The following is a 12,163-nucleotide window of genomic DNA, read 5'->3' on the forward strand; positions in this document are numbered from 1 at the left end:
CCTCAGAATAAGGCTCGCACTACTTCCCGTAGGAAGTCCTCTTCCTTCCGGTCCTATTGGACCTTTGGCCCCAATAAAGGGTCTGGGTAGACGCCTTCGTGGGACAAAAAGGTTCCCTCCTTCCGGGCGCGCCCCTCTTTGAAGTCAGACAATCGTTATCTCATTCACCCCCCCTATCTCATTAGCCAACAAGGGAGTTTCGGGGGGCACTTCAGTCCCTTCTTATCCAGGGAGTCATTGTCCCGGTCCCTTCCAGGGAGTGCTTTCGGGGTTCCCAAGAAAGGCTGTTCTGTGCGGCCAATCTTGGGTCTCAAGCGTCTCAATCAATATCTTCTAATCAGCCATTTCCGAATGGAATCTCTCCGTTCAGTGGTGGCATCCATGGATCAAGGAGCTTCTTTCCTCAGTGGACATCAAGGATGCCTACCTCAATGTCCCAATATTTCCCGGCCATCAGCGGTACCTCCGCTTTGTGGTTCCGGAAGGTCATTTTCAATTTGTGGCACTCCCCTTCGTTCTGGCCACTGCTCCACGGGTCTTTACCAAGATCCTGGCACCCGTGATAGCCCTGCTACGGTCGAGGGGTGTCTCAGTAATTCCTTACTTGGACGACCTCCTCATCAAGGCTCCTACCAGAATCTGGAGAATGTGACTCTCACTCTCCAGACCTTATCTAGTTTTGGGTGGATGGTCAACAGGGACAAGTCCGTCCTTTCCCCCACCCAGTCTCTGGTCTTCTTGGGGCTCCAGTTCGACGCGGGCTCTGCCGGATTCGACTTCCGCCAGACAAGAGACTGACTTTCTTGTCAGGAGTCCACTCCATTCGGTCGCAGGCCCCAGTCTTCATCCGTCTTTGCATGGAAGTCCTGGGTCGGATGGTGGCGGCCATGGAGGCTGTGCCCTTTGCGCAGTTCCATTACCGTCCTCTTCAACTGGCGATTCTCTCCCGGTGGGACAGGTCTCCTCTGTCCCTCGACCGCAAGATCGTTCTCCCTCGAGGGTCTCGTCAGTCTCTTCAGTCTCTTCTCTGGTGGCTCCGCTCCCCCCTGCTCTCTCAGGGACGCTCATTTCTTCCCCTCCACTGGCAGGTTGTCACGACAGATGCCAGTCTGTCGGGATGGGCAGGTGTTTTCAGGGACAGGACGGTTCAAGGCCTCTGGTCTCTCCAAGAAGCCCTTCTCCCCATAAACATCTTGGAACTGAGGGCAATCCATCTTTGTCTGCTTCATTGGGAGACCCTGCTTCAGGGCCGCCCTGTCCGTGTCCAGTCGGACAATGCCACAGCCGTGGCGTACATCAATCAGCAGGGCAGCACTCGCAGCTCATCGCCGATGTGACAAATTCTCCTCTGGGCGGAACTCATGATTCGCATTCCGGAAGTGCTCATCTGGGAGGCGGATTTTCTCAGCCAGTCCTCGGCCGACCCCGGCGAGTGGTCCCTACATCCGGAGGTATTCGCACAGATCTGCAACTGCTGGGGCACTCCGGACGTGCACCTCTTCGCGTCTCTACACAACCGGAAGATCCTTCCGTTTGTGTTGAAGTCCCGGGACCCCCTAGCCGTGGATGCCCTAGTGATTCCGTGGTCGGGCTTTGCCTTGCCCTGCCCTATCTGTTCCCTCCCCTGCCTCTCCTTCCCAGGGTCCTGAGGAAGCTCAAAGCGGAGGGCGTCCCAGCCATTCTCGTGGCTCTAGATACGCCGATGTGGTCAGGCTCCTGGACAACGTTCCGTTGCGCCTTTCACTTCGTCCAGACCTTCTGTCACAGGGTCCCCTTTGCCACCCCAGTTTAGGCGCTGCATTTGACGGCGTGGCGGTTGAGACCTCTGTTTTAAGGGCCTGTGGTTTCTCTTCCCAGGTGATTTGCACCATGCTCATGGCTCTCAAGCCCTCCTCTGCGAAAATTTACCACCTGGCGGTCTTATTTTTGTTGCTGCGAAGCTCAGACTTTCTCCTGTTACCTTTTCTGTTCCCTGTCGTCTTTCCTTTTTGCAGTCGGGGTTGGAACAGGGGCTGGCTCTAAGCTCCCTTAAGGGTCAGGTTTCGGCCCTTTTCTCTTTCAGCGTCCTCTGGCATCAAACTCTCATGTCCGGACCTTCCTCCAAGGAGTGGCACATGCTGCCCCTCATCTGTCCCCTTCTCCCTCTTGGGACTTGAACCTTGTTCTGGGTGCCCTGGAAGGTGGCATTCCTTATAGCGATTACTTCCATTAGGAGAGTATCCGAACTGTCAGCTCTCTCCTGCCGTTCTCCTTTTCTGGTGATTCACCAGGACAAGGTTGTTTTCCGGCCAGATCCTTCCTTTTTTACCTAAGGTCGTTTCGGCTTTTCATCTCAATGAGGACATCGTCCTTTTGTCCCGCTCCTTCTCATCCTAGGGAGCGTTCTCTCCACAAACTGGATGTAGTGCGGGCGGTTCGGATCTCACCTCTTCCTTTCATCAGTGCGATTCCTTTTTCGTCCTTACGGAAGGTAATTGTAGGGGACAACCTGCTTCCAAGGCCACCATTTCTCGGTAGATCCGATCTGCTATTTCTGAAGCTTACTGCTGCAAGGGGAAGATCCCACCCCTGAGGGTTTTGGCTCATTCCACCCGTTCTGTTGTTGCATCCTGTGCCCTCCGCAAAAAGGCCTTGCAGATCTGTAAAGCGGCCACCTGGTTGTCTGTGCACACTTTCTCGAGGTTCTACCAGGTTCATACCTTCCCATCGGCTGATGCTAGTCTGGGCCGTAAAGTGCTGCAGGCGGCGGTGGTACAGCCGACTGCCTGACTGTTTTTCTGCCCACCCAAGGGATGTCCCATGGTCTGTGTCCCCCAATGGAGCCGATATATGCTTACCGTAAAATCTTTCTCGGAGGATCCATTGGGGGACACAGCTCCCACCCTTTTTTGGTGTTCCTGAACCTGTCGGTCTTCTTCTATTGCTCTGGGACTTAAACTGATAAGCTCAGTGGCCTGGAGGTAGGTATATCCTGCTGGGAGGAGCCGACTTTTCTGTTGCCATAGTGTCAAGCCTCCTAGAGACAGCAGCATATACCCATGGTCTGTGTCCCCCAATGGATCTTCCGAGAGATTTTACGGTAAGCATAAAAATCACAGGAATATTGGTCATCCTGCAGGCTGAGAGACCTCTGCAGCCATTTGTGCTCATTGGACCTCTGCAGTTGCACTGCAGGGGTCCAATGAGCACTCTCGAAACCACTGGCATCGCCATTTACTCTAGATGTGCCGTGATAGGCATTGATCACAGCATCTATAGGGTCAATGGGATTGCTGATGTCTACCATTATTGAGTCCCAGGCTGCTATTAGCAAAAACTCACCTGCCATGTAGCTAGCGCCTCACCGTAAATGTACAGTGCAAACATTTACCTTTTTGTGTTCTCTATATACGTGTCACCTTTCACTGTGATGCTGTACAGATAGTTTTACAGCAGTCTCCTCCTTATCAGACAGAACAGGAAGTCTTAAGTCTTAGTGGTAAAAATGAGTACGTCAAGATTTTTTTTTTTTGTGAAATGAAACCAGTTGGGACTCACTGTGCATGAAGCGATCGCAGCTCCTGTTCTCACTGAATTTAAGCCCTTAAGGACCCGGGGTTTTTCCATTTTTGCATTTTCGTTTTTTCCTCCTTACCTTTTAAAAAACTTTCAATTTTGCACCTAAAAATCTATATGATGGCTTTTTTGCGCCACCAATTCTACTTTGTAATGACGTCAGTCATTTTACCCAAAAATTTATGGCGAAACGGAAAAAAATCAGACAAAATTGAAAGAAAAAAACGTCATTTTGTAACTTTTGGGTGCTTCCATTTCTACACAGTACATTTTTGTGTAAAAATGACACCTTCTCTTCTGGTCCATACGATTAAAATGGTACCCTACTTATATAGGTTTTATTTCGTCCTACTTCTGGAAAAAATGATAACTACATGCAGGAAAATGTATACGTCTAAAATTGTCATCTTATAACCCCTATAACTTAATTTTTCCGTGTATGGGGCAGTATGAGGGCTCATTTTTTGTGCAGTGATCTAAAAGTTTTTAGTGGTACCATTTTTGTATTGATCTGACTTTTTTATCGCTTTTTATTCATTTTTTCATGATATAAAAAGTGACCAAATTTACACTATTTTGGACTTTGTAATATTTTTTTTACGCGTACGCCATTGACCGTTCAGTTTAATTATATATTTTTATAATTCGGACATTTCCGCACGCGGCAATACCACATGTTTATTTATTAATTTTTTATGGGAAAAGGGGGTGATTCAAACTTTTATTAGAGGAGGGGTTAAATGATTTTATTCACTTTTTTCCCACTTTGTTTTTTTTGCAATATTATAGCTCCCATAGGGGGCTATAACACTGCGCTCACTAATCTTTTACATTGTTCAATGGTTTCTCATAGGAAACCATTGATCAAGGATTCTGCCGCATGACTGCTCATGCCTGGAACTCCGGCATGGAGCAGTCATTCAGCGATCAGACAGCGAGGAGGCAGGTAGGGCCCCTCCAGCTGTCCTATAAGCTTTTCGGGATGCTGCGATTTCACTGCGGCCATCCTGAACAGCCCCCTGAGCTAATGGCATTGTTTTACTTTCACTTAAGACGCAGCGTTCAACTTTCAATGCCGCATCTAAAGGGTTAATAGCGTGCGGCACCGCGATCAGTGCTGCGTGCTATTAGCCATGGGTCCCGGCTGTTAGAGGCCAGGCCCGACCCGCCGTGGCCCCACGTTATAGAACGGGAGCGGGCTCGGGCGTACGCCCTGGGTCCTTAACAGGTGAATTGTACATCCTGGTGCATTAATATCAGGTCACCGGGGGCTACAGTTATGTCCACAATGTCATTAAGGGGTTAAAAAGTAGGACATTAAGGGGTTAAAAAATAGAAAAGCATGTTAACATGGCTATCATTTTAATCGTATTGACCCACAACATAAAGAGACATGTCAGTTTTTCCATAAAGTGTACTTTGTAAAAACGACACAATTGTGTTTTCTCAGGACCATGGGTATATGCTGCTTGCTGCTAGGAGGCTGATATTAGGCAAAAAACAAAAGAAATTAGTCTCCTCCAATCAGGATATACCCGCCTTTTGGATCTGAGCAACTCAGTTTGAGCTTATTGTCAGCAGGAGGCAGACACAGGTCTGGAATTCTCCAGACCTGGTCTTATTTCTTTCTTTTTATTTTATTTTTTTTTTCCTAGTTTCAGTCTAAAATTTTTAGTTTTTTCTTTTGTTTTCTCTAGCGTTGGGCCACTAGAGCATGACTCTGCTTGATCTCCTCCCCCCCACCTGCGAGCTAGGGGCACAGTGCATTGCTGGGTGAGCCATTAACCCCTCATCACCAGCGCCTGGTAACCTAGGGTCTGGGTCCCCATTTGCTCCTGTCTGGCTTAAGGCAGGTGGCCCTGGCTGGTCGAAGACTTTGTTGGTGAGTGTGCTCCCTGGGGGTCAGTATGCCTTCCCATCCTCTCTTCTCCTCCTCTGCCAGAGTTCCCTCTTTCCCTGGACTTTGTAATCGCGGAGCCACATGACGCGCCTCTCATCAGGAAGGATCTTCCAGGGGCTTCTTCTCCCTGGCCCATTAGGGGTTAATGGCTTCTGGCCCATTAGGGGGTTAATGGTTTCTGCCTCACCTTCTTCTACGCTGCACGGCATTCTCTTCCTCCGGGCCAGGAGTGGTGTTGCAGCAGGGCATGTGGAGGTCCCGGCCATCGTGGCTTCTCTCCTGGCAGCGCTTCTGTCTGCGCTGCGGAGCCCGCTTCTTGCGCTGGGCAGACAAGGGCCCATTTTTTCTTCAGCCCATGCTGCGGACAGCTCTCTAATAGAGCCTGCAGCTTGGGCCTAACTATAGCTCCGTATTGCGTGCTGGGAATCACATGGGCTCATCCTCCCCCCCCGGCCTCTCTTCTCAGTGTGCGCTCTGGGAGCAGGCTATAGCCTGTCATATGGAAGTGTGCGCTGCAGGGGGCTGCTTCTCTCCTTCCCCTCCCTACCCCACCAGTGAGGCTAAAGCATGCGCTCTGGGGGTCAGGGCTCTAATCAGTTTGCGTGCTGCAGGGGTCAGTTGGCCCTCCCTCTTCTGAACCAGCGTGGACCTGGCTGGATATGGGTCAGCTCTGCATCCCTGTGGTCCCGAGAATTTTTTTAGGTCCCTCTCCTGCTCTTGCTGCAGCTTCAGGTGGCCTTTCACACCCTCCTGTCCCAGGGAGTGATCGTGCCGGTCCCTCCTCGGGAACGTTTTTCGGGTTTTACACCAATCTTTTTGTAGTTCCCAAGAAAGGCGGCACTGTCTGGCCCATTACCAACTTGAAGCTTCTAAACAGTCATGTGCTGCTACGACCTTTCAGGATGGAATCCCTGTGGTCAGTTGTCTCCTCCATGGATCCAAGGGAGTTCCTCTCTTCTGTTGGTATACGGGACACCTACTTGCACATTCCTATCTTCCCGCCCCACCAGCGTTTTCTCAGGTTTGCGGTTCCTGCGGGTCATTTTTAGTTTGTTGCCCTTTCCTTCAGGCTGGTGACTGCGCCCAGAGTCTTAACGTAGACGCTGGCGACAGTGGTGGCTCTCCTCCACTCTCGGGGTGTCTCGGTCCTCCCCTATCTGGATGACCTACTCATCAAGGCGCCCTCCCTGGAGCAGAATCTGATCAGTCTCAACATTACTCTGCAGACATACTCCAGGATCAACCGCGAGAAATCCAACCTGTCTGTCCCAATCTGACCTTTCCCGGGATCCGCTTCGACACAGCGGTGGCTCGACTCACTTTTCCGAAGGACAAGCTCCGGGAGCTGTTGTCGGGGATATGCTTACTTCGGTGGCTGGGTCTGATTCCTATCTGTACCTGCATGTCTGTTCTGGGCAGGATGGTGGCTTCCATGGAGGGATTTCCCTTTGCCCAATTTTGGTACAGTCCTCTCCAGTGGGACAAATCCCCCTAATCTCTCCACCACAGGATCCGGCTTCTGCTCCCTCCTTTTGGCTTTGGTCTTCTCTCCCCCGAGCAGGCCGCTCCTTTCCTGCCTCTCCATTGGCATGTTCTGACCACGTATTGTTGGTGTCTTTCAGGATGAAACAGTTCAGGGCCGTTGGACCCCGTCTGAGTCCGGCCTACCCATCATGTTCTGGAGCTCTGTGCGATCTTCCTGTGCAACCTTCACTGGAGTCACCAGCTGCGGGGTCTTCAGCACAGGTGCAGACGGACAATGCCACAGCCGTGGCATACATCAATAACAGGGCGGCACTCGCAGCTTGACTGCATGAATTAAGTGTCGAAGATCCTCTTTTGGGCGGAACTTCACGTTCCAGCCAGATCAGCGGTTCACATTTCCTGGATCAATAATTGGGCCGATCCACCGCCGGCGAGTGGTCCCTTAACCCAGAGGTCTTTGCTCAGATCTGTCACCGGTGGGGAACTCCAGATGTGGATCTCTTCGTGTCCCGCCGTAACAGGAAATTCCCTCACTTCGTCTCATGGTCGCGGCATGCCCTGGCAGTGGACTCTCTCCTACCTCTTCACTCCACTTCCACTTCTTCTTCCCAGGGTTGTCCTGAAGCTCAAGGCGGAGGGAGTCTTGGCGTTTGACAGCGTGGCGTTTGAAACCGTGGTTTTGAGGGCTCGGGGACTCTCTACCCGTGTGATCCGGACCATGCTCCGTGCCCAGAAGCCCTCGTCCGCCAGGATATACCACCCTACCTGGTGGGCATATATCCTTTGGTGTGAGGCTTGTGCTCTCTTCCAATGCCCCCTTGCTGCTGACTGTTGTGCTTTTTTGTTGTGCTTCCGTTCTAGTCCACCACTGCACCTTGGGACCTCAACCTTGTTTTGGATGCTCTGCAGTGCACTCCTTTTGAGCATCTTGAGCTGGAAGGTGGCCTTCCTTGTCACCTTCACATTCATTTGCAGTGTCTGAGCTGGCTGCCCTCTCTTGCCGTTCCCCTTTTTTTGGTTCACAAAGACCAGGTGGTCCTTTGGCTGGTATCCTCCTTTCAACCCAAGGTTGTGACTTCATTTCACTTGAACGAGAAGACGTGTTGGCCTTCTTTCTGTCCGTCCCCTTCTCATCCACGGGAACGCCGGCTTCACATGCTGGACTTGGTTCAGACCGATTTGTCAGTCACTTCCTCTTTACGGAGGTGTGACTTGTTTGTTCTTCCCGATGGGAGACTCAAGGGGCTCCCGGCTTCCAAGGCCACTATCTCCCGCTGGATACGTTCTGCCATTTCGGAGGCGTATCGTTGCAAGGGTCAAGTTCCCCCCTTTCATGTGATGGCTCACTCAACCTGCGCGGTGGGGGCTTCCTGGGCGGTCAGCCACAGGGCTTCGGCTCTGCAGGTTTGCAAGGTGGTGACTTGGTCGTCTCTGCATACCTTTGCCAAGTTTTACCATGTTCACACTTGTAGGCAGCAGTTCAGCCGTCCGCCTGAGTTATTATTATTTTTTTTCATTCTGGAATGCTGGTTTTTCCGTCCCCAGGGATTGCTTTAGGACGTCCCATGGTCCTGTGTCCCCCCAATGAAGTACTTGAGAAGTAGTTTTTGTTAATTTTTTAATTTTTTAACTTACTGTAAAATCTATTGGAGCTTCTATTGTTTTTTTTTTTGTTTTTTTTGTTTTTTTTATGGTCGGTTGCTTTCTTTTGTCTAGGTTTTTGTTCGGACAGTTCTTTTCTTGGTCAGTTCTCCTAAATGGAGTTGCTCACAGCCAGAAGGCGGGTATATCCTGCTGGGAGGAGCCGACTTTCTTTTGTTTTTTGCCTAGTGTCGGCCTCCTAGCGGCAAGCAGCATATACCCATGGTCCTGTGTCCCCCACTAGAAGCTCAGATTTTATGGTAAGTCTAAAAAAAAATCAAATTTTCAATAAACTGTGCAGCATACAAAGGCTGCCGCTCTTACTGCATCTACAGATGTATCATGACTCGACCTTGGAACCTTCCATGGACAGGCGACTGGGCTGGCGTGGGGCACTCGAATGTGGCTGCCAGCGGTTTCATGCAGTGTAATGTGCTGAAGTCCATTACACTGCGCTAAACCATTGGCAGTCGCCTCTGAGCACTTCATGCCAGCCCAGTCGCCTGTCCATGGAAGGTACTGAGGTCGAGCTTTGAGACATCTGTAGATGTGGTGAGTGCGGGAGTCTTTTTGTATGCTGCACAGTTTATTATTCTAAGTTCGTCATTTATCCCAGCACCGCTGAGACTCATTATTCTATGGACCCATTATATTTACCCGCATCTCCAGCTGTGATTCATTAATGGACTGTAGCAGTGCCGCTTCACATTTCCTTTGGGCTTCACAATAGTATTTTCCTTTTGCCATACATTTTAGGCTAAAGTGAAAGAGTTTATTAAAGTGTTCAGTTGGTCCCACAAAAAATGCCCTTGCATGGCTCTGTGGATAGAAAAATGAGTTATGCCTCTTAAAAGGGAGGAGGAAAAAATAATGAAATAATAAAAATTAGCTTTGTCCTTAAGGGGTTAAAGGTATAGCCAGGCACAAACTGAAATCTCTTTAGTCACAACATGATGTACTTATATGAAGTATTTGTGTACAATACTAATCTATGGCTAGATGACCCATAGGGGCAGTGGAACAAGAAACTTACTGTTTTTTTGAACATTGATAAAATTGATCAAATCTACATTACTTTATCGCCTGCAGAAAGATTTCAAAAAGAAGCAGAGGAGGAGAGAGTGCGTAAACAGAGAGCCTCTGCAGAGAAAGCATTTCATGAAGGGATTGCCAAAGCAAAGCAAGTATTGAGAAGATCCCCACTTGGTACTGATCGTAGCCATAACAGGTATGGTTCTGAGCAGTACATGCTTGCCACTGACTTACATATTGAAGCTTTTAGCAAACAAAGTGTTTTATAGTTTTAAATTTCACAGATTAAGGGGGTATTCACACATGCGGTATCCTGTGCATATTTTATGCTGCAGGTCTCAATGTAAACTGACTTAACACAGCATCAAATCTGCAGCTTCAAACATGTGCAGAATACTGTATATGTGAATACTTCATAAAGTATATATTTGCAGGTACTGGTTGTTCTCTGATGGCACTCCTGGACTTTACATTGAAAAGGGCTGGGTACATGACGGTATTAACTACAGCTTCAGTCCCCCTAAAGAAGAGGATGAAGAACAAGATGGAGATGGAAGTACCTGTATGTATTTTTCTACACCCGCTTAGGAAGATTCCTAAAGTCCTTCATCTGTGGTATTAAGAGAAAAGACTATACCAGTCTTTTATCAGCTTATGGCCTTTTAAGACTTCCTGTGAAGTGGCCATCTCTTCATACCATAATGTTTAAGTATATTTTGAGTTACTATGATTGGCTGTGTTTAGGAAGTGTGATTTATCTATCTTTATCTATCTTTATCGATCTATCTTTATCTATCTATCTTTATCTATCTATCTATCTTTATCTATCTATATCTATCTATCTTTATCTCTATCTATCTATCTTTATCTCTATCTATCTATCTTTATCTCTATCTATCTATCTTTATCTCTATCTATCTATCTTTATCTCTATCTATCTATCTTTATCTCTATCTATCTATCTTTATCTCTATCTATCTCTATCTTTATCTCTATCTTTATCTCTATCTTTATCTCTATCTTTATCTCTATCTTTATCTCTATCTTTATCTCTATCTTTATCTCTATCTTTATCTCTATCTTTATCTCTATCTTTATCTCTATCTTTATCTCTATCTTTATCTCTATCTTTATCTCTATCTCTATCTATCTTTATCTTTATCTATCTATCTATCTATCTATCTATCTATCTATCTTTATCTCTCTATCTATCTATCTATCTTTATCTCTCTATCTATCTATGTATCTATCTTTATCTCTATCTATCTTTATCTCTATCTATCTTTATCCTATCTATCTAATCTCATAGATGAAATTCGGTTTATTTTAGCTCCTTGGAGACACTGCATTTAATATGAATACAAAATAAATTTGCCTTTAGGATATCTTCGCTTGAATACTTTTTGGTCACTGTATAATTAGAATTCCTGCAACTCTTCTAACAAGTCGTCAAAAATGTATTTATGTATGTCTTGGTTGCCTAAAAAAAAAAAAGTAAAGGTTTTCTTCAAAACCCTGTCAGGTAACATGGAGAGTGAAGATGCTGACAGCAGTATTGGTGCCTCAGAGGATGCCATGCCAAAGGAAGAACAGGTAGAAAGCACAGTACCTAAACAAGGACAGAACCTTTGGTGAGTTTTTTTTTCCCCTTACATTTTGCATGTAAAAGATTTATTGCTGACTGCTCCTATTTACTAGTTAGTAATGTCCTTGTTTCCCTTTAGGTTTCTGTGTGATACTCAAAAGGAGTTTGATGATCTCCTAGACTGTCTACATCCTCAGGGTTTTCGAGAGAACCAACTTAAGGAACGGCTGCAGAAAAGGTAATTTGTTTCTCTGTTGCCTTATTGGGGGACATAATACCATGGGTATTATGCTGCTGTCCACTAGGAGGCTGGCACAAGGCAAAAAAGTCAGCTCCTTCCAGCAGGATATAACTGCCCACAGGCACTGAGCTAACCAGTTTTAGCTTGGTGTCAGTGTCTGGAGTTCTCTCCAGACCTGGTCTTTTCTGTTTGTAATTTTCTAGCTAGGGATGTCTAGTTAGCATTTTTTTTTCCTTTTTTTTTTTTTTCTAGGTTGGGCGACAGGAGCATGGCGCTACCTGCAACCTACCCCCCGATTTCCCCTTCTCCTGCATCCTAAGCCTCCAATACACATGGCTTTGCTCCCAAATCTCCCATTACCGCACTTGTTTTGCGGCCAGGCCGCATTTTCTTTAAATGCTGAAATGCTGACCAGAGACTCTCTGCTTGGTGCCCCGGTGACTTTGGGGCAGCAGGTCTCTGCTTCCCCATGTGGCTGCCACCGTGATCCTGGTCTGCTAACTGGCAGAGTCTTTATTCCCCGCCAGCAATTCCTCCTCCCCCGCTGTAGAATCAACCCGTATTGCGGCCAGGCTCAGTGAGCTCGCCCCGTCTTATTACCTTGCAGGCTGGTCCCTCTTAATCAGCGGGTCTCTGGTCCCACGTGGCTAGACAGTACAGCCGGGCATTCATTCCACGGCCTGGTCCCTGCAGCAACGCTGGGGAGGTGCGGTTGCCAGGTGCC

At 47.9% G+C, this 12,163-nt stretch overlaps 1 protein-coding gene across 1 annotated transcript in view; it reads left to right on the plus strand.

Annotated features, from left to right (window-relative positions):
• BAZ1B (bromodomain adjacent to zinc finger domain 1B) overlaps positions 1–12,163 on the plus strand; it is a 74,298-nt gene that overhangs the window by 30,073 nt on the left and 32,062 nt on the right. The window contains exons 8-11 of the mRNA XM_056558644.1: positions 9,671–9,809; positions 10,048–10,175; positions 11,136–11,244; positions 11,338–11,436. Of these exons, the coding sequence (XP_056414619.1) occupies positions 9,671–9,809; positions 10,048–10,175; positions 11,136–11,244; positions 11,338–11,436 (475 nt within the window). The remainder of the gene's footprint in view (positions 1–9,670; positions 9,810–10,047; positions 10,176–11,135; positions 11,245–11,337; positions 11,437–12,163) is intronic.

Source organism: Hyla sarda, chromosome 2, assembly GCF_029499605.1.
Source record: "Hyla sarda isolate aHylSar1 chromosome 2, aHylSar1.hap1, whole genome shotgun sequence".
In the NCBI taxonomy this organism is placed as follows: Eukaryota; Metazoa; Chordata; class Amphibia; order Anura; family Hylidae; genus Hyla; species Hyla sarda.